General features: G+C 43.6%; 2 protein-coding genes across 2 annotated transcripts; one reads left to right on the forward strand and one right to left on the reverse strand.

The window, feature by feature from the left end:
* Positions 1-202: 202 nt before the first annotated feature.
* LOC308377829 (short transient receptor potential channel 4-associated protein-like) lies at positions 203-11,738 on the reverse strand. The gene is made up of 19 exons (XM_080854585.1): positions 11,595-11,738; positions 10,104-10,232; positions 8,978-9,094; positions 8,119-8,176; positions 7,857-7,912; positions 7,505-7,633; positions 6,719-6,920; positions 6,085-6,273; positions 5,493-5,635; positions 5,085-5,213; positions 4,601-4,659; positions 4,006-4,107; positions 3,823-3,906; positions 3,513-3,603; positions 2,899-3,039; positions 2,699-2,810; positions 2,368-2,480; positions 1,600-1,806; positions 203-1,162 (listed from the first exon to the last, which is right to left on the reverse strand). The coding sequence occupies exons 1-19, from the start codon at positions 11,718-11,720 to the stop codon at positions 1,025-1,027; spliced, it is 2,325 nt and encodes a 774-aa protein (XP_080710711.1). The 5' UTR covers positions 11,721-11,738; the 3' UTR covers positions 203-1,024.
* Positions 11,739-15,463: 3,725 nt separating this feature from the next.
* LOC308377170 (amphoterin-induced protein 3) lies at positions 15,464-16,921 on the forward strand (the record flags this gene model as incomplete). The annotated part of the gene is made up of 1 exon (XM_080853754.1): positions 15,464-16,921. The coding sequence occupies one exon, from the start codon at positions 15,464-15,466 to the stop codon at positions 16,919-16,921; it is 1,458 nt and encodes a 485-aa protein (XP_080709880.1).
* Between the last annotated feature and the right edge of the window lie 2,741 nt (positions 16,922-19,662).

Raw genomic sequence — 19,662 nt, forward strand, 5'->3', positions numbered from 1 at the left:
GCACCCACTAGAAACCTCTGGCATACTCTCTGCCATCTTGACCAGATTGCAGGGAATACGCAGCGCACACACACGCACAGGATACAGACTACTGCACGCCTGCCTCAGCTACAGCATGTTTCACACACACACAAGATTTTGATACATATTTGTGACAACCGCATCATCTTTATTAACTTTTAAGATATTTTGCTTTTTTTAATAATCTGTCCATCTGTGAACAAGCTGCATATATATATATATATATATATATATAGAAGATATTTTAAATATATAGGCTGTCCTCAATCTAAGCAAATCAACAATAAAACAACCAAGAGTGTCCCTGAAATTCATTTTTTCGTTTTGTTCTTTTCAAAGGGAGGGAAGGAGGGTGGTGGAGGTGTGGGTTCTGGGACGGCAGGCTTCTTTTAGTCCTTCTTGACCCGCCCACAACCATGAGGGAGCAGGACCCAGTCTGAGTCTCCAGGCCAGGGGTGCCAGGGAGAGGAAATGTCCACGCTCTCTCTAGGTGGAGGGTTAGACAGTATTTCTACTGCGGATTCGCACAGCTGCAAATTCACACTCGCACAGACACACACATGCACACGCACACACATCTACAGCACCAAACACTTACCCAGATTTACGAAGCCTCACATGAACCACAACACTTGAGACGCACTCGCACTCGCTCTCTCGCACACGCACACGCACACGCACACGCACACGCACACGCACACGCACACGCACACGCACACACACACACACACACACACACACACACACACTTGATTAAGCAGTGGCACATCATTTGTACAAACACACATCACTCACAGACACATGCACACTCGCGCTAGCTCTATACAGTAATAAATCCCTGAAGAACATCCCCCTTGCAGAATCTTGGCCTCAGAGCTGTATGTCTGAGGGCTCTAATGAGCCCTCTCTTCTCTTCTCTTCTGCTTGCTGACCAGCCTCGTTCCCCTGGCAACATCTCTCTCCTCCTTTGTGAACCCCCGGGGAGGGGGGGGGATCCAGCGGGTTAGACCTCCAGGAAGTCTCTTTCCAAGTCCATGTAGACCACGTCGATGTAGCTGGCTATGGCACAGGGGGAGGAGCGCTCAGGGGTCAACAGCACCGAGACGGTCTCTTTCCAGTAGGTGAAGGGGATGCAGGAGCTCTGTGGGGAGAGGGAGAGGGGGGTTCATGTTTATGCCCACAAAATAAGAAACTATGGTTATGCCTATAGCTGCTTTAGCAAAATAAGAAACTCTATGGTTATGCCTATAGCTGCTTTAGCAAAATAAGAAACTCTATGGTTATGCCTATAGCTGCTTTAGCAAAATAAGAAACTCTATGGTTATGCCTATAGCTGCTTTAGCAAAAATGAATCAAATACTGAAGCGCTAATCTAGTTTGTAAGATCGGACATCAACCATCTCTGCACCTCCCCATCATCTGCGTTTACTGGACGCTTGGAGGCCCAGTCCCTGACGTTCTCTTAGATTGGGACAGTTGTTGTCCCCACACACATGCTTTGTAATACTGTGATATAATTCTGGCCCCATAAGCCCAGGCTCACACGTGACGTGACCAATGAGTCCCTTGGGCACTCACGTTCTCCAGGCAGGTGCTGTCCTTGTCCTTGTTGAGGTAGTGGTGCTGCCAGAAGCGCAGCAGGTGGTGGAAGTTGTTGAGCAGGAAGCCGGGGTACTTGTCGGTGTACTCCTTCTCGCGGAAGGCGCCCAGGTAGAACGGCAGCTTGCCACGCCGCCGCGCCAGCATCAGGATCACCAGGCTGGTGTTCAGACAGCTCACGTTCTCCTGCGTGAGGGGGGATGGAGAGGGAAAGGACATTTTGAGGTCCAGACATGTTTCAAAGGAGCGCAAGGCACTCTGTGTGAAAGGGCGCGTATAGTGGTGCGGCCAGGGTGGCCCAATACAACTCTGAAGAACTGAGAAGAAACATTCTGTAGACAATCTACACCATTTGAATCAAGTGTACTTAGATAGGAATGTGTCCACTGCAGCAGCTCTAATGCAGCTCTGTGCAGGAACACATTCTGGAGAGTAAGTGTGTGTGATTCTGTGATGTGATGTGATGACACTGAGACTAAAATGAGCTACGAGAGATAGAGAAGGTATTGTTACGGGCAGGTGATAAACAGATCATGCCAGAGTTCTACAGATATAAACCTCTCCCTGCCAAATGTGTAGCCAAGTTGAAAATTAGATTTACATTCATCACGTACTATATCCAACTTAGACAGAAAGGTACACTTCAGCTCCATGATTCGGTAACAGGACGCAGCGCTACTGACAGAGAACCTGCATGGAATCACAGGTACAGGTAGCTTCGAGGCTAAAGGAGGGGAGGGTATTCACCTGAGTGAGGGTTTGCACGTTGATGATGTTGACCAGTCTGAAGAGGAAGACAAGCCTGTTCTCCATACGAGCCATATAGGAGAGCAGCAAACACTCAGACAACACCTCCACCACTAGAGGGCGGTAGCAGGAGGGGAAAACAAATTAATTTCCACTTTGTTGTGTTTGAACAAGCCACATTTTTTACATTCAGATACAGTAACAAGACAAGCAGTCTTCAGGCAGTGCCTTACAGTTTCAAGCAAAGCCATTAGGCACGCATCATCTACAAAACAAACATAACAAAGACATGACAACTCGTACCATAAAATGCTGTGAATACGTGGCATACCTTTCATGTCGTCTGTCTGGCTCTCAAAGCGGTCCAGTGAGAGAACTATGCACCTCACCAGCATGTTGGAATCCACTAAGGAACTGTTAATCTGGGTTAAAAATGTCTGAAACTGGAAAGAATGAACATAGAGCTTTTGTCAATCATCACAGCAAAGCCAATGGAGGTGATAAATCAAGATTCATCAAGGCGGCGCTGACCTTCTCCTCCGTGTTGACGTATTTGTTGAAGCGCCTGAAGGCATCCAGGTTGAACTTCATCAGCTCTCCCAGCAGGTCAAAGTAGCTCTGCAGCACGTCACGAGACTTACAGCCACTGTCAATGATGCAGTACAGGATGTGCTGCAATGACACAGAATGGGGGTTAGACAAGGGGAGAGAGAGCGAGCGGGGGAGAAGGACGGGGTAAATGGAAAGTGATGTAGAGGGCAAAATGAAGAGAGGTGTGAAAGCGCGAAGAGCATCAGAAAGTGAGTGTAGTGGGACGTGATCGAAGATAGATAGAGAGAGAGAGAGAGAGAGAGAAGAGAAGGATGGGGTAAATAGAAAGGGGTGTAGAGGGCAAAATGAAGAGAAGTGTGAAAACCGAGAGCATCAGAGAGTGAGTGTATTGTGACGTGATCGAAGATATAGAGCTAGCGAGCGAGCGAGAGAGAGAGAGGAAGAAAAGGATGGGATACACAGACAGGGGAGGAGAGGTGTGAAAGAGTGAAGAGCATCAGAGAGTGAGTGTAGTGAAATGGCCCAGATGGCGGTCTAGTGATGGCCGCCATCTTGCGGAGTGCGGGGCAGAGCAAAGGCCCAGGGTGGCTCACCTCCAGCAGCCCACGCTTCAGCAGGAACACCTGGTCAGCGTATGAGGTGGCTCCTCGCAGGAAACTCTCCACTGCTCGCGCCTGCCAGAATCTACACACACACACACACACACACACACACACACACACACACACCACACACACACACACACACACACTAGTTTAATACATAATTGAGAACGAGTGTGTCTATATAGACATGTTCCATTATTCCCCCCATCATGCCCGTGTAAAAGAAAAGCTTAAACTTAATAATTTCATTGTATAACAAAAATATTATATTATACTGTATATAAGGAATGTATTTGACCTAAAAGAGGAATCTGCTGGTTCCTTCTTCATGACAGAAATCAAACGTGTTAATAGACCCTTCTTCCCATCACACACCAGATTCCTGCAAAAAATCAGACAGGGAGTTCAGGTTTAATGAAACCAGCCAAATGGACTAAATACAGAAACATCTGAGAGAGCACGTATGCAAAGCAGTCTGTACCTGTCAGTGTTAATAAGCGCCTCAACCTCTGGAATATTTGCCTTCAGCGAAATAGCGCTGAGCTCATTCAACTCCTGATTGTTGAGAAGCAGGTACTTGTTTCTAAAAAAGAAGGTCAAACCGCCGACATTTACAACAGGAGCATGTCAGGGCACGTACACAGATCCACGTGACACAAGAAGAGACTGCCACCAACACTGACATTGACACTGAGAAGAGACTGACTCAGTTGTTCTGTTCTGGCCTTCTCAGGAGATATATCACTGGTCTTAAACGCAGGCCAGGGACACTGCAAGCTTTCACGAACACTGGCTGGGCTACGTGATCGCAGTCATTGAAATGGATTTAAATGTCTGTTTAGACAGAGCTGCGTGCACTACAGGATGCTAACTGCACATCATCAACTTTATCTGAGAGAATTTAGTAAAAGCTTAAGCATGATTAACATTATAATACTTATATTACAATCATGTTACAACAAAAATTACACAATTAGCATAGTTTGGAACTAAAAAAAGTATTTGGTTTTGGAACAAAATGATTCCACTTTCTAATTGTTATCAATTTCATGCTTGTATAAAAACTCCAAACTCACTCATGATGGTCACTGAAGCTCTGGAGCAACCTCAGAAACTGGATCTTGAAGGAGATTTCCTGGCAATTACAGAGAGGTAGAGAACACAGTCAAATACAAAGGCAGTGAACACCGTCAATTACAGAGAGGCTTCAATAAATCAGAGCACTCCTTGCTATGATTAAGGCTGGTATCATCACCTACTCGATGATGCATACATCATGGTAAGATACTACATAAAAGTCTTCCAATAGAACTACTGAGAGTAATGAATCCCTTCAAAATGTATGAAGAAATGTTATCAAGCTTTCACAAAAACAAATTAAGGGAACCTTTCCAATTATAGCTCTTAGGAGGTAGTACACAGTACTACAGAAACCAATGATGAATACATTCCGATACAGTATTGTGAAAAAGAACATTAAGTCCAATATATAGCATCACAATCCGGTTCATAGTTGTTTTGGGGCATGTAATGACAACACAGATCAAAGCAGTGACTTACTGGGCTGCAGTCACAGTTCTGGTTCTGGGCGTGCAGTACATGGTTGGACGTGTGTTTCCTCCAGATGAGTTTGTCAAACAGGTTATTGAGCCCAGGAATCAGTTTGAACTCGGCAAGCATTCTGTGAACCTGTTCAACAGAATCAGAATATTCAACAAAACCGATCAAAGGTATTAGTACTTTGCTGGTATATCAGAAGGTATTACTGACAAAAGCCCACAATGCTAAAATGTACAGTAGTACTATGTCAAGACTGCATGGCAAGGTTTGTTCATCACGACCAAAATATTTGCAGAGCATAAGAACAGATCAACTAACATTGATCTGATGAAAACCCCATCTACACAGTCAAGCCACAGACAGGGGTGTCCAATGACCAGTGGTTACTGTGCAGTCTGTCCCCCTCACCTGATTCCTCTGTCGGCCCATCAGCATGACACACAGCACGTAAAGCACCTCCACCTTGTACATGATCTCGTGGACGATCTTCATGGACTGCGGTAATCGGTGGCCCAGGGGGCTGGCCGTCAGCGAGCTCTCGTCTGAAGACTCTGAACAGAGAAGCGGAGACCAAGGTTAGTGGCATTATAACAGCAAGAGTCCGTGAGACAGACAGATAGAGGTTGTGCCAAAATACACATTTGGATGAAACAGATAATACATCTGAAAGCAATTTATGAAATAGTTTCAGTTTAGAAATTCACTATGTTACCTCTTACAAGATTATGACTGAAATACATGTATGTACAACCACTGTTCATCAGCTAAAATATGGGACTTAACCAATCCCATTAGATTTACCCTGGTGGTGAAATGAGCTACCTGGTGCAGTGCGTTCCATCTGGCACATTCAAGAAACTCATCTTTCTCAACAGCATTTGTCATGCTAATTCATTTGAACATCAAACATATTTGTTTTTATTTGAATATAATTATAGTTTTAGTATTTTGGTAACGTTGCTTAAGACTTAAACTTCGGACTGCGGCGGGCTGGGCTCACCCGTGCTGCTCTGCTCGGCCTCCTCGGTGGCCATCTGCATGAGTGCGTCCAGCACCAGGGCGTTGTCCAGCCACGTGTGCCAGTCCTCCAGGTCCTGCAGGAAGGTGGCCGTGCCCGTGGCCTCCGACACCTTCCGGGTGGCCAGCTTACACAGGCGCTCGATGAAGCCCGGGATGTTCAACAAGGTCACTGCCATGGAGCACGGCCGCCACAAAAAACAGGTTTTAGAATATGCAAACAGTTGCAGAAATATTCAAATACGTTGTACGTGAGAATGTACACGGTATGTTTACTATGGCCTTGAACACACTCACACGCCATGACAAAACTTCCCTTAGCAGTCCCGACTATGATTACAGTAACACCCAATAAACATCACCACTGCAAAACCGGTCTCTGGCAAACTGCCACACATGCACAATCAACATGTTTATCTGAAGAAAGAGGCGAGGCTACTTTCGACCAGGGACTAAAGTGTGTTCCAGATAACTACTTTACATATTTTAATCTTATGACCTACATAACAAATAAACACCCACAATCGAAATGCTTCAGTGAGTGCCAGAAAGAAATCCAATAACCAGCCAGTGAACCTCAAGGTTTGGTCTGAGGGATGCCTGCAGTGGCAGCTTACCTTGGTTGACTTCGGCGCGGGACGGGTTGGTGTTGGCCCTCTGCTGGGCGTTCCTGGCCAGGAGCGTGTGTTTGTCGTCGGCGGCAACGTCAGGCTCGGAGATGGTGACCGAGAGGATGCGGCAGAAGTTGGCCAGCTGCTGCTGGTTAAAGCTCTGCACCAGGCTGGCCAGGTTGGGGATGTCCTCCAGCTGGATCATCTCCTGGGGAGCAGGAAATAGGGCGGCAGCAGGTTAAAGCAGCAGTACGGGGTTTTGGTGCAAAACTAGACAACAAGCTACCTATAAGGAATGCAAAAACACCACCAAACAGCCTGGTATTGATAAAAGCTTGCTAACATGCTAACTGATGGCTTGTTGCAATATATTTGGCAATGTTGTAAGTTGTGAATATTTTCACAGGGTGTTCCATGGTGTAATGCCATATCACTTGTCAGTTTCGGTCTTCAGTAATTATCCATTTAAATCCGTAAGAATAATATGAGCTGAAAGGCCATTAATCTCTTTATAATTGCCAAAGCATTTAATGACAACACTAAATTTATCCCACCACACCCTCGACTCCCTCAGGTGTTTGTACTGTAATTGTTTACCAGGAGATGTTCAGGATACGCATATATAGACATACAGCGATCCATTAGAAACAGAGGAAAACGGATGCACTGAATGCATGCATAGGAACACTGGGAAGTGCTTTAAATCTTGCAGTCAGAATGAGGTCATTACTGTAGGCATGACAGCACTTTGACAACAGAAACAGAACACAGCACCCTAGGACATGCACTCACTTTTCGGACTCCAAGGATGTCCTCGATCAATGTGGCCGTCTGCAAGAAAGTCCTTTTGTTGGACGTGAGCGTGAAGAGGAACATGATGAAGTCGTCCCGTGACGCAAGGCTTTTGGTGATCCCATCTGTCTGTAGCGGAGAAGAAGAAAAAAAGGCATTCTGGGATGAGCACCAAAACCAGCGAGTCAGATCAAGCCAAGGCAGATGTTTAATCGGGAAATCTCCTGCTAAATTCCAAGGAGCTCTAAAGGAATTTCTGATCTTTAATCTTGTCCTTAGTAACTAAAGCTTAATGTCACAGTTATGCAAAGGACCATTTTCTTACGGTTCTGGAGTTTGAAAGCATACTTACACAAATGCAGCAATTGTAGAGAACACTCAGGCAATCTTTGACGAGGTCATCACTCACTGAATTGCAAAAAAAAAAAATGCATTAGCGTGTTCACATTTTATAAACAAAAATCTCAATAATTCAGCACTTTTTCTGTCTTGTCAACAATATGTCTGTTAAATAAGGAATAAACTGGGCTGTATGAGCAGAACACATTTAAAGATTACAACAAGCATTTTGAAACTGCTGATACAGGGAGAAGAGAGAAGAGAACAGTACTTACTCTTCGGGGCATTCTCCTGCGTGGTAAGTGTAGGCCTCATAAGAATCTCCACTAGCAACTAAACAAAAAGACAACCAAAAATGCTCTTTAGAACAGATATATTCATGCCGTTACCCTGACAAGCTCAACTCTCAGATCATCTGTCACTTATTGAGTCGTTTTAAACATAATCCCCATAAGCTGTATCTATGGCATAATGTCCCCCAACCACAGACAGCTGCTAAATGTCTGACCCCCAACACTTTAATTTAATAATTTAAAGAGTAAGGCCAGCGGTCAGTGGCTTTACAAGATTACATGATTTGGTGCTCGCTCTTAAATAAACTCATGAGTCCAGAGAGTCACGGACTTAACTGGACCGGACTAAAGGTTTGCAAATCCGAAAGCAAGTGGTGAACAGGAGGAGTATGGGCCTCGTGACAAACACAAGAAATTCTACCAACGGCAAAATAACCACTTGTCCTCTTGCGACATATTACCAGTTCTTATTATCAGGAAGTGCAACTAAAATCTAATTCCTGTTTACTTCAATAAGTATAAAGACAAAGAAACCGATCGACAAATAGGTGAAAAGAAAGTGTACGAAAAAATCCAACTAAATACATGTTACAAACATGCACTAACATACTGCACAAATAAAACAAAGTCAAAACTAGGAGTTGGTGGTAGTAATAACACCATCAGAGAGGAGAACTGTCTCATAAGACTAATAAGAGACATCGAATCCAAGACTCCTCATCACATCAAAAGCAGATATACGGTCTCTGGCTGTAGACATTATGCAGTGAAGAACCTATGCTGACTCCAGTTTCACACTAACCCTCACACAAGACAAATGGATTATATTGAAAATACTTACATCAACTCCACCAAAAAGGTCAAATGTGTAGGTATTGGGAAAAGTGGACTCTTGAGATGTCTTCCTGTCCTCGGTCACAAAAGACATGGCCTCCATGGACAGTAGTGATGACATTTCCTGTAATTCCAATGACATGTTAAAACACACTGGCACACCTTACATAAGCAGTAATAAGGTATGTTCCCCAAATAAGAGGCTATTGCATAAATCTCTGAAATAAACATTTATGTCTTAGGTCATGGGAAGTCGCAAGGATATCCGCTCCACATTTATTGGCACCCCTAAAGAAGATGACTAAAAAAAAAAAGCACCTTTTGGTGAATTGGTTAACGTCACACACCGAAACAAATTCAACCTTTAATTTAAGTGTCTCTATTCTGAGAAAAATAAACATCTCAAGAAATTATTTTGACCTTGTACAGCCTCCCTTTGCCAGTAAAACAGCACTGAGTCTTCTCCTATAACATCTTATAAGGTTGGAGAATACAGAGCCGGGAATTTGAGACCATTCCTCTTTATAGAAACTCTCCAGGTCGCCCAGTGTCCTAGGTCCTCTCTTGTGCACTCTCCTCTTTAGCTAACCACACAGGTTTTCTATGGGGTTTAGGTCAGGGGACGGAATGGCCATGACAGAATAACGATTTTGAGTTCAGTTAACCGTTTTTATGTATAAGTATGCTTTATTGCCATTCCCTGGCTTATGAAGGTCAACACATTTTTCCCTTATTTGATTTGTGTGTTCTCTTACCTTACTTTTTGTTAGAGAATAAATAAGGGAATTTGGACTCGGTGAAACCTCATATTCATAGCCCAGTGAAACATGAAGTCATGTTTTACTGCTTGATAGTCCCTAAACACTCTGATACAACTTCTGTTACATTTATTTTATAAGAATTTCCAGGGGTGCCAATACATTTAAATTAAATTAAATATTTCTTGATGAGGAACTTTTTTCTCAGAATAAATTCACTTCATTAGATTTTTCAACAAAAGCAAAGTCAGTGGGACATTAAGTTTATATCCCTTTTTACTCGTCTTTACCAGGGGTGCCTAAAAATTGTGGAGAGGACTGTATATTGATATACAGATTATTATAAGTGTGAAGATGCATTTGAAAGGCTGGTACCTTGACCACATTGTGGATCTGGGACATGTCACTGTTGGGACGGCTGCTCTCGTATAGTCTCCGCAGAAGGACAGGGATGCCGTGCCATCGCGCCTGCTTGTCCCTCTCCAGAAGCAGCGTCTCTGGGATCTGGGGAGAGCAACCAGGACCGCAGATTCCAATGATGTTTAAGATTAAAAGTAAATATGGAAATGCATGGAAACAGTAAGAATCTAATATTTCTGGTCAGAATGAATACTGATAACTGACAACATAACCTCTGTTTTGTTCAGATCATTGGAATGTTACTCTGCGCCTCATTGAGAGCAACATATTGAAAGGGGACTACATCTGGCTTAAAAACAATTACAACGTCTCAGAGTGATGCAAATATTTATTCTTACTACTTCTAAGCACAGATGATGTGGAAACACAAGATAATACATGATAAAGTATCCACAACAGTTCATTCTAATTCGATTACAGGGTAGCAGTGAAGTGGCTCTGGTATCTAGAGCCAGCTGTCACTGTCAATCCAAGCAATAGTACACAACAGCAATAAGATCATCAGTGTCAAAATACATGTCTACGGCAGGCGCTCAGTAACAGGCAAAGTTTACTTCATTGCGAGGTACAATATCCATCCAGCTTTTGTAGTTTTAAAAGATTTTTAGCCGCAAACATTTATTGACAGCAACATAACGTCACTGAGCCACCTAACAGGGTAACCAGCGAGGACATTATTGAGAGATTTCGTTGACTAGTAAATGTCCACTGAGAGGCTTTGAGTGATTAGCTCAATTGCAATAAAGATTTGGCTAGTTTTACAGTAAATAGGCTAACAGTATGTCGCTAACCCAAGTTAATTAACTGGCTGCCAAGCCTAGCATTAGTATTGTTCCCTGCAGACAGCAAGATGATACAAGCATCGAGAAAAGCAAGAATAAGGACACTGAATCAGTTGACGAACAGAACTGAGTGGGCTTGATGTCTGGCAAAATGAAAATATTAGGTTAACTGTAACCAACAACCTAGCGGGCCTGTAAACTTCACTGGCTAGCCATCTACGGCCGATACATTTTTTTTTTTTTTTTTACAAAGGTTAGCGCTATATTGCTATGTTAGCTTCTGCAAACGTTAGCTCACTATGTCCCATTGGCTTAATCCTCCAAGTTACATAACACATTTGAGTTAATATGTCACATAAGCCTGAGATGCTTTCGACAGAATGCATGTTTGTTCGTTAACGTCACACCTTGTTCTCTATCTAGCCTATACTTTCTAAGATCAACAGACGTTTTGTTATGGCATTAGCTTACAGTTAGCAACCTATACAACGGTATTTAGATGGCTAGCCAGCTAGGATATGTAAGGTTACAGCCCCTGGCTCATAAACTAGCTAGCTAACACCTTAGCTAGCTAGCCTGCTCGCTAACTACATTAACAGTTAGCGGGTGGCCTTCACATCTGGAAATTATACCATCAAGACAGCGAAATACAAGGGGTCTTTACCTGTGTCCCTCGTTTCATTCCATGGCCTGTGATCTGGCCATGTTTTATCCGCGTAAGGATATTCTTACTTCGGTTTTTTCGACTTCCAAATGTTCGAGGGGACTCCAACCCCACTGGCGTCGCCATTACCTCTCTTCCCTGAACTCCTCGATAAAACAGGAAGCTGGGGTTGTCGCTGGGACATCTATTTATCATGGTAAAATAGCGTCATCTAACGGTCATGTTTAGGGGCAAATAAGGGTAAATCAGGGTTAAAATGTAGGCCTGTAGTCAAACCCTAGTCAAAGAAAAAAAGAAGAAAGAAAAAAAAGAAAGAAGGAAAGAAACAGAGATTCAAACAAAGAATGAAAATTCTAAATACACACAGGATTGCTATTTTTACAACCAGCCTCTGCACATGCAGCCCATTGAACTGTAAACGAAGAAAACTGATTGTGAATATATTTTTTATTGATGTCTTTTGAAGTTTACATTGTTATCAACTGCCAATTTAGGTAAATCTTAAAATGACATCTACCAGTACCCATATGAAATTGACAGATTGCATAGACTGAACACTCAGCAGGGCTGAGGCGTGCAGGTAAGATTAAGGCCGATCCCTCCCAACCGGGTCACAAACTGTTTGAGGTACTTCCCTCCGGCAGAAGGCTGCGGTCCATCAGGACCAAAACCTCACGCCACAAGACCAGCTTCTTCCCAGCTAGAGTTGGGCTTATCAACAAGGCCCAGGACCCCCACCTGACTTGGACTCTTATCCCGCCTATTACCCCAAGCCTCAAGTCTGTGGTACATTAACACACATGACATTACATTGCAATGCACATTGCATATTGCACACTTTGCACTCCTGTTTTGCATTTTACTTTACTTTTTTATATATCTTTTATATATTTTTATTTTATATATTGTTTTTTTCTTACGTGTTGTACATTATGTTTTATGTTTATTGTATGCACCTTTACACCAAAGCAAATTCCAGGTAGCCTAGGTGTAAACCTACTTGGCAATAAGTATAATTCTGATGAGGATGAGGATCAAACCTTGCTCTATTGTAGTACACTCATAAAAGAAAAACAGTCCAAATGCATAGTGTAATTCCTGGACAGTCTTGCATGTCTCAAGATAACAGCTCCTGTCTTAGATTACTGTCTGACACAATAAGATCAAGTGTTATTTAGAATTGATCTGTCTCAGTTTCCTTGCAGCAGATGGTTACAACGACAGGAGAGGAAGCAGTGGGATCAAGTTTAAGCCAGTTGAGGTCAACACACAGTGTCCATGTGCGCATGGGAGTGTGTACATTTGGAGCATTAAATCTTGATGACCATGATGTCCTAACATGCGTCTTGGCTGTCGTGTAATTTTACAGGGGATTGTGTTGTGAGTGGAGATCTACACAAATCCCTAACCCCTGAAGGCTTATATAATTGGTATCGAAAATTGTGACTTGTACATAACAAGACACTGCTTCCATGAATCCAGACCTCAAAAAATGTAACAAAAAAAACATACTGGGTCTTAAACCCACCACACACTCTGTTTCATTATTCACATATATGTATAGGCTATGCACTTCCATGTTGAACTATTTCCTGGTTTTTGTATTCGGAAAAAAGTAATGCATACACTAAAACTCCAGTTCAATCTTTGCAAAAGGCAGTGAGTGGTAGGACAAGCAGAGAAGTTGCAGTGCCTTAGTGAATGTGGAACTGTTTATTGATCTTTCGAGTCAGCGTTTTAAGTTCAAGAAACACAGCCACAGCAGACTGCAATTCCAATTTCTATCTAGCGCCAGGCTTGACACAACCAATCAACGTCTTTGCCACAATGTTTTCAAAAAGCATTGTGTAAGAGAGAAGGAGAAGAGAGAGAGAGAGAGAGAGCTGGATAAATCATGGTTTTAAAACCCGTGGCTTCCATCTCTCTTTGGAAACATCAGAAGCCTTCCTCAAAGCATGTGTGGTGTGTGGGAGTGTGCCGCTATTCTGTTTGGTGTGTGCCAGGATTAGTGTTGGCACCTTCAAATGGATAGGATTGTGTGCCACCCTTCCTCTCTCTCTCACTCTCTGTCTCTCTCTCTCTCTCTCTCTCCCAGTATATGGCACTGGTACAGAGCTATATTAAAAACATTTATTCCATGTTTCACAGTTGTCGTGACTTCTCTGCTGGCACAATCCACTGATATCCCTGTGTAAATAAAGAACACGAATTACACTGATTTTGAAAGTCCCTATTACGTAACACAAATTCACTCTTAAGCCCTCCCAGTCACAACAATAGGGAACATGTACTATAACCATGGCATTAAAAGTTGGCTTTGTTCTGAACGGCTTGAAGCATGTTTTGGAAGTGTTTTTGATGTGTTTTTTTTTTTTTTTAAACTCAGGATGACTTGTACCTGTTTTGTATTGATTATCCAATTACAGGCTTGTCTGTGATGGCTCAACGTTGCTGGTGTCATCGTTCCCTGTTTAGCTAATTGCTATGGGAACGAATGGGGTCTTTCAGTGGCCCCAAGCAACACTTTAAGTGAGCAAGCCAATGCAGTGTGACAGCAATCTGAGCCGTCAGCCTCACCATGACCAAAAGACACCGACAGCAGTAAACCCACACAGGAACAGAAGAGAATGGCCAGAGGACAAGGCAGGTATCGGGGAAAGTATTCAACATCATAATTTGAAAGTATTCAACATCATAATTTGCATTTAGCATTTAACTATGCATTTAGCAAATACAAAATTCACACTAGAAGAACCATCCGTCCACACTTTGTAGTGGATTAGTTATGAACTGATAACGAGCAATTTATAAATATAACAGTTAATTAGCTATAAATGGTTAATATGCAAATCTATTAACATAAAATGGTCAGCAAAAGATAAGAGAAACAAAAACGAAATTTGTGGACTAGATAAAGAGGGAAATTTGTGGACTAGATATTTTATGCTGAACGATGAATGCCATTGAGAGAACAGAGCATCCTGTGTCAGTACTCAGTGCAGAGGGGAGGAGAGGCTGTGCTGAGCTCTGAATGGGGACGCAGAGGGAGGGAGAGCCAGAGGGAGGGAGGAAGGAGGGGGAGGAGTTGATTGGGGAGAGATTACAGGAGCTGGGTGGTGTCAGCCAGGCTCAGCACTCATTCAGAGGATGGACACACATACATCGCAAGCACGCTGGTCCTGATGCTGCTGACGGGAGACATGCAAAGAAATTACATTTCAATAAAGACTTGAGGAAGAGGTAGAGGAAGAGATAAGGTGCCTGAGCCAGAGGGGGATTTTAAACGCAGGGAGACGAAGCTGCTGGTTTTTGCTTACGTGGCGATTTTTCTTGTAATGATTCTTCAGTGTCAAGTCCTGTAGAAAAAAAACAAATGCAAAGGCAGAGGGAATGGAACTATCAGAGCATGCCGTGAGTGTGAATCCTTTTTGGGGTGAGAATTTGTGGGAGATGTCATGCATTGTGACGACACTGTGAATATTTCTCACTTATTTTTGAAATTGCTGGTTTTGTAAGAGCTTTGTCAAGAACACTTTTTCTTTGTTTTGTGTTTGTTACTTCTTTTAGTCCTCTGAACAGTCAGTGCTCACACAATGGGGATTTAGTATCTGATATAATCTGTAAGCTATATTTTCATCATATTAATTTAAGTCTGTCAATATGATGGCAAAGGATTTTTATGATTTCAGTTGGTCTACTGCTATTGAATAATCAAATAAGTAATGATCAAACTGGGTTAAGAATTGTATTGTGATAAGAGAGAAGTCTCTTTGCTGAATTAGAACTACTGAGAAAAGAAGACAGCAGGTGCTGTGTGTGTTTTTAAGATCCCTATGCTATGTGCAGTCTGTAAGTCCCAGTTCGTCATCATGGGCGCGATGCTGTGCATAGTCGTTATATCCCTCTTGGCTCAGGTGTCTGAGAGTATCTGTCCTGCTGGGTGCCTGTGTCCCTCTTACATTGTGAGCTGCGGAAATATGGGTCTGGAAAAATTGCCTCTTCCTATTCCTCCCACCACCTGGACCCTGGACCTCAGCCACAACCGGCTGACGTGGCTCGGGGTGGGCACCTTCTACGGCCTCCCCAGGCTGGCCCGGCTGCGCCTGGCTCACAACCTGATCTCGCAGCTCAGCCCCGGGGCCTTCCAGAACGCCAGCGCCCTGCGCCACCTGGACCTCTCGTCCAACAAGCTGCAGGTGGTGGGCCGGCACCACTTCCTGGAGCTGACGGGCCTGGAGGAACTGCTGCTGTTCAACAACCGCATCGCGCGGGTGGAGAGCAACGCCCTGATGGGCCTGGGACGGCTCAAGCACCTCTACCTCAGTTTCAACCACATCTCCGACTTCCCCTTCTTCTCCATCCGCAAGCACACCCACCCCCATCTGCTCACTGTCGATCTGTCCTCCAACCATATGTCCAGGCTGCCAATGGAGGACATTGCTCTGTGGCCCGCCTCGCATCAGAGAGGCTTGTTTCTGTTCAACAACTCGCTGCTCTGCGACTGCGCCACATACACCATGCTCCGGCACTGGGAGCAAAAGGGGTACGAGTCGGTGACAGACTTCAAGGACGAGTACAGGTGCCTGCTGTACGGAGACCCGCGAGCGCCTGTGCGCTTCTTCCGGCACGCCCGCTTCTTCGAGAACTGCACCGTGGGAAGGACGCTCTCTCTGGTCGCGCTGAAGGCTAACCTGGTGGTGTACGAGGGCGAGCTGGTTAGGCTGGACTGCACCAGCTCAGCCACGGGAGATAACGTCTCCTTCTCCTGGACCTCCCCGCACCAGGAGGGCATCACTCAGCTGCTCCAGAATGGCACCCTGCGCCTGAACAAAGATGGAAGCCTGGAGATCCCCTATGCCAAGCTGGATGACTCCGGTGTCTACCAGTGCACGTCCATAGACAGGATCCAGATGCTGAACGAATCGCGGGAGGTGAATGTAACCGTGGTGACCCGACAGCCCTCCGAGGAGCCCTTCAACACGGGCTACACGACCCTGCTGGGCTGCGTGGTGACCTTAGTGGTGATTCTCATGTATCTGTACCTGACCCCGTGCCGCTGGAGCTGCTGCAGGCCTCCGCCATCGTCCCCCGTCGCGTCCAACTCACGCGAGGAGCACTGCACGCTGGCCTCCATCTTCAGGGCCCCGTCCTCCATGGCCACCAGCGAGCCGCTCTCACGAAAAGCGCCTTCGGCAGGGGACCGGCGCGTGGTGTTCCTGGAGCCGCTGATGGAGGAGCAGAATGGACATCTGAAGGCCACCTTCACTCAGGAGCAGCTGGCCCAGTTCCAATGGGAGACCGAACGCCTGACCCCGGCGACCACTTAGTGCTTTGCGGCTGTGTGGCCTTGCCTACAGGGACTGCAGAGTGACTCATCCTGGAACTAATGCATCTTTTTAATACTTGATTAAGGAAGAACGTTTTTTGAGTTAACCCTTGAAAATTGTTGTTTTCCATCAATTACAGGACATTTAATTAATCACTTTTTACAGAAGATATACCAATCGAGTTACTTACAATTTTAGGAATTATTTCTATACACTTTGTTAAGGAATGCTGATTCTTGCATGTGGTGATATCCACTTAAATGAAAATACTACAATTTTGATGTCAAACGACAAAGGATGACAAGAGCTGTTAAAGCCAACATTGGAAATTTGGATTATGAGCAAAGATGAATTAATTTGTAAATATATCGTTCATGCCATAACGGAATCTGGGTACTCAGCTGTAAACGTTCCTTTGTTTTATGTAAAGTACTTATCTGTATATAGTTTTGATCCCTCCCAAATGAAGAATAATGTAATTCATTCAGTAATACTTTATGTGTTGAGTTATTAAAAAACATATTTACACACAACCATTAGGTGGATGAAAAGTTATAAGCAGTTATATAACCATCTTATATTGCATCCATTTTTACATCCTAACTGTAAAAAGCTGTGGAAGGTCTTACGCAAGCTTTTAGCTTAACTAAAAAATATATCCTGAGCGTTTGGTGAAGTACCAGCTCTGGCACAAGCTTAATCAATGGGTAAAATAGCAGTGAGTAAAGAAACTCTCATGAAAAACATTCATGCTGTCTGGTGTGGCCTTTAACGATGGTTCAAACGTCATGTTAGATATGAGTGTTGCACACTTAACTATGGCTGACTTCCCAGTGTGAGTATATCGTGATCTGAGCCGTGCTGACAACTAACGGATTATCCTAGAACTTCGAAACCACAACAGTCATAAATGGAAAGCATTGTTTATGCATTAGCTTATGCCAGTGGAGTGCCTTAAGTTGCACGATGTTGCAACAGTTCAATAATTTTAACACTCCAGTCGTCTCTTATTTTTTCATGTAGGTGTAGTTGTGCATGTGACAGATGAAGAATCTCAATCAAAGCATGAATACCCCTAGCAAATGCAGAGGCTGTGTTTGCTTTGATGAAATAGGCCGCATTGGGTAGGGGAAAATGGAAAGCGACAAACATGCAAAGGATGGCACTCCGCCACCGACTCCAGGCAGATAGAGGACAAAAGGATCCAGAGAACCGTAGGTGGGGCGAGCAAATACCCTTCACTTGAAATTAGGGTTCCACTGGAAAGGGAAAGGCATGAAGAAAAAAAAAACACTAACCATCACCGGATCTGTCCTCGAGCAGGGAGAGGAGAAGTGGGGCAGGACATTGGGTCAACGGTGCCGTATAGGATCATGGTGGTGGGTTTTAGAAAGGGCTTCTTAATCTGCAGGAAGGCACAGAATGGGCTGGAAGAAGAAAGAAAGAAATCAATGTCTCCTGGTGTTAAGCCTACAAAGAGACTGTCTTGTACTATTTGAATTAGACTTAATCTAGATGATAGCCAGAGATAAAACCCCTTACATAAGAGAGCGTCCATACTGACGAAACTTCCCTTCATTTTAGATGATCATACCCTGCTACAGAGGGATTCCGTTTAGTGCAATAGATCAATCAAAATAAGTATGCCTAGCTTTAATCCTCAATCTATACATAACAAACTTAACCATGACACTGCTCAACATAGATATTCCTGTGTTAAAAGAGAATGAAAGTTGTTCAAACAAGATCAAAGATGAAGATGAAAGCAAAAAACAAGAGAGAAAACAATGTTTTTTATGCAGTGCCTGGAGTCATGCTCATTTCCTCTTCTGTACACGGCAGAGGATTACAACATCGAAACATGAGAGCACAGCACAGAGCAGTAAAGGAATTAATCCAATGCTATCATAATTCTCCTGACATGATTTAAAAAGGGATATTTACATTTTCTATTCTGTTCTGGTATGTGAACAGACATAGAAACAGGCCATTTTCAAATAAACTCATGCTATGAATGTGAAATGTCAAATCATTGATGTTATGTTTTAAATTTGTACATTAAACAAGCCTTGCCTGCGCAGTGAGCTGACTATTCATTCTGTATTAACTGCATTTAGGGAATAACTGATGTAGGCTGTTTGACAAAAACATCATTGTACTTTGTCTATCATAAATAAGAATAATCATCCAAAAAGACATCCCCTCCATTATTTAACAATGTCTTGGCTGCATGGAAACTTCAAAGATTCCAACATACCCTTTCAATGTGAGCTCCAGTCATATGCCAACATTTTCCACTAGACCTTTTAGGAGGATATCTAATGTAATACTATACACCATTTTAAAAGGATCTATACTCAGTGTGTGCGTCGACATTTAAGAGGTTTGGAGCAGTTCCAACTGCAAAAAGCATATGTGGCATCTTTTCCAACTAACATAGAGCTCTATAAACCAGGGGGCTCTGGTCAAAGCTCTCCATCTGAACATGGCCATCTGCGTCATGGCACTTAGAGGTCATCTTTTCCCCCCAGACGGCTATATTAAATAGGCAGGAAGATTACCCAGGGTCAGGTTTTAGCAGATTACCCTTAGGATAAAACAAGGTATTTTTTCAATTGTTCAGCCTTTTCTTAATCCCTTTAATCTTTTTTTCCCTGTCTACCTATTCATATTTCGAATAATATAAGGACAGCGGGGAAGTGAGCCAACAATACATTTATCTTGCCATTTTGCACGGCATA

This window comes from Sprattus sprattus, assembly GCF_963457725.1.
Source record: "Sprattus sprattus genome assembly, chromosome: 16".
Taxonomy (NCBI): Eukaryota; Metazoa; Chordata; class Actinopteri; order Clupeiformes; family Clupeidae; genus Sprattus; species Sprattus sprattus.

Coding starts and splice junctions, on each gene's coding strand:
- LOC308377829 (XM_080854585.1), bottom strand. CDS start 11,720: ATGGCGACGCCAGTGGGGTTGGAGTCCCCTCGAACATTTGGAAGTCGA. Junction 2,481..2,698: donor CCAGACAGACGACATGAAAG/GTATGCCACGTA, acceptor ACCGCCCTCTAG/TGGTGGAGGTGTTGTCTGAG. Junction 1,807..2,367: donor ACGTGCAAACCCTCACTCAG/GTGAATACCCTC, acceptor CCCCTCACGCAG/GAGAACGTGAGCTGTCTGAA.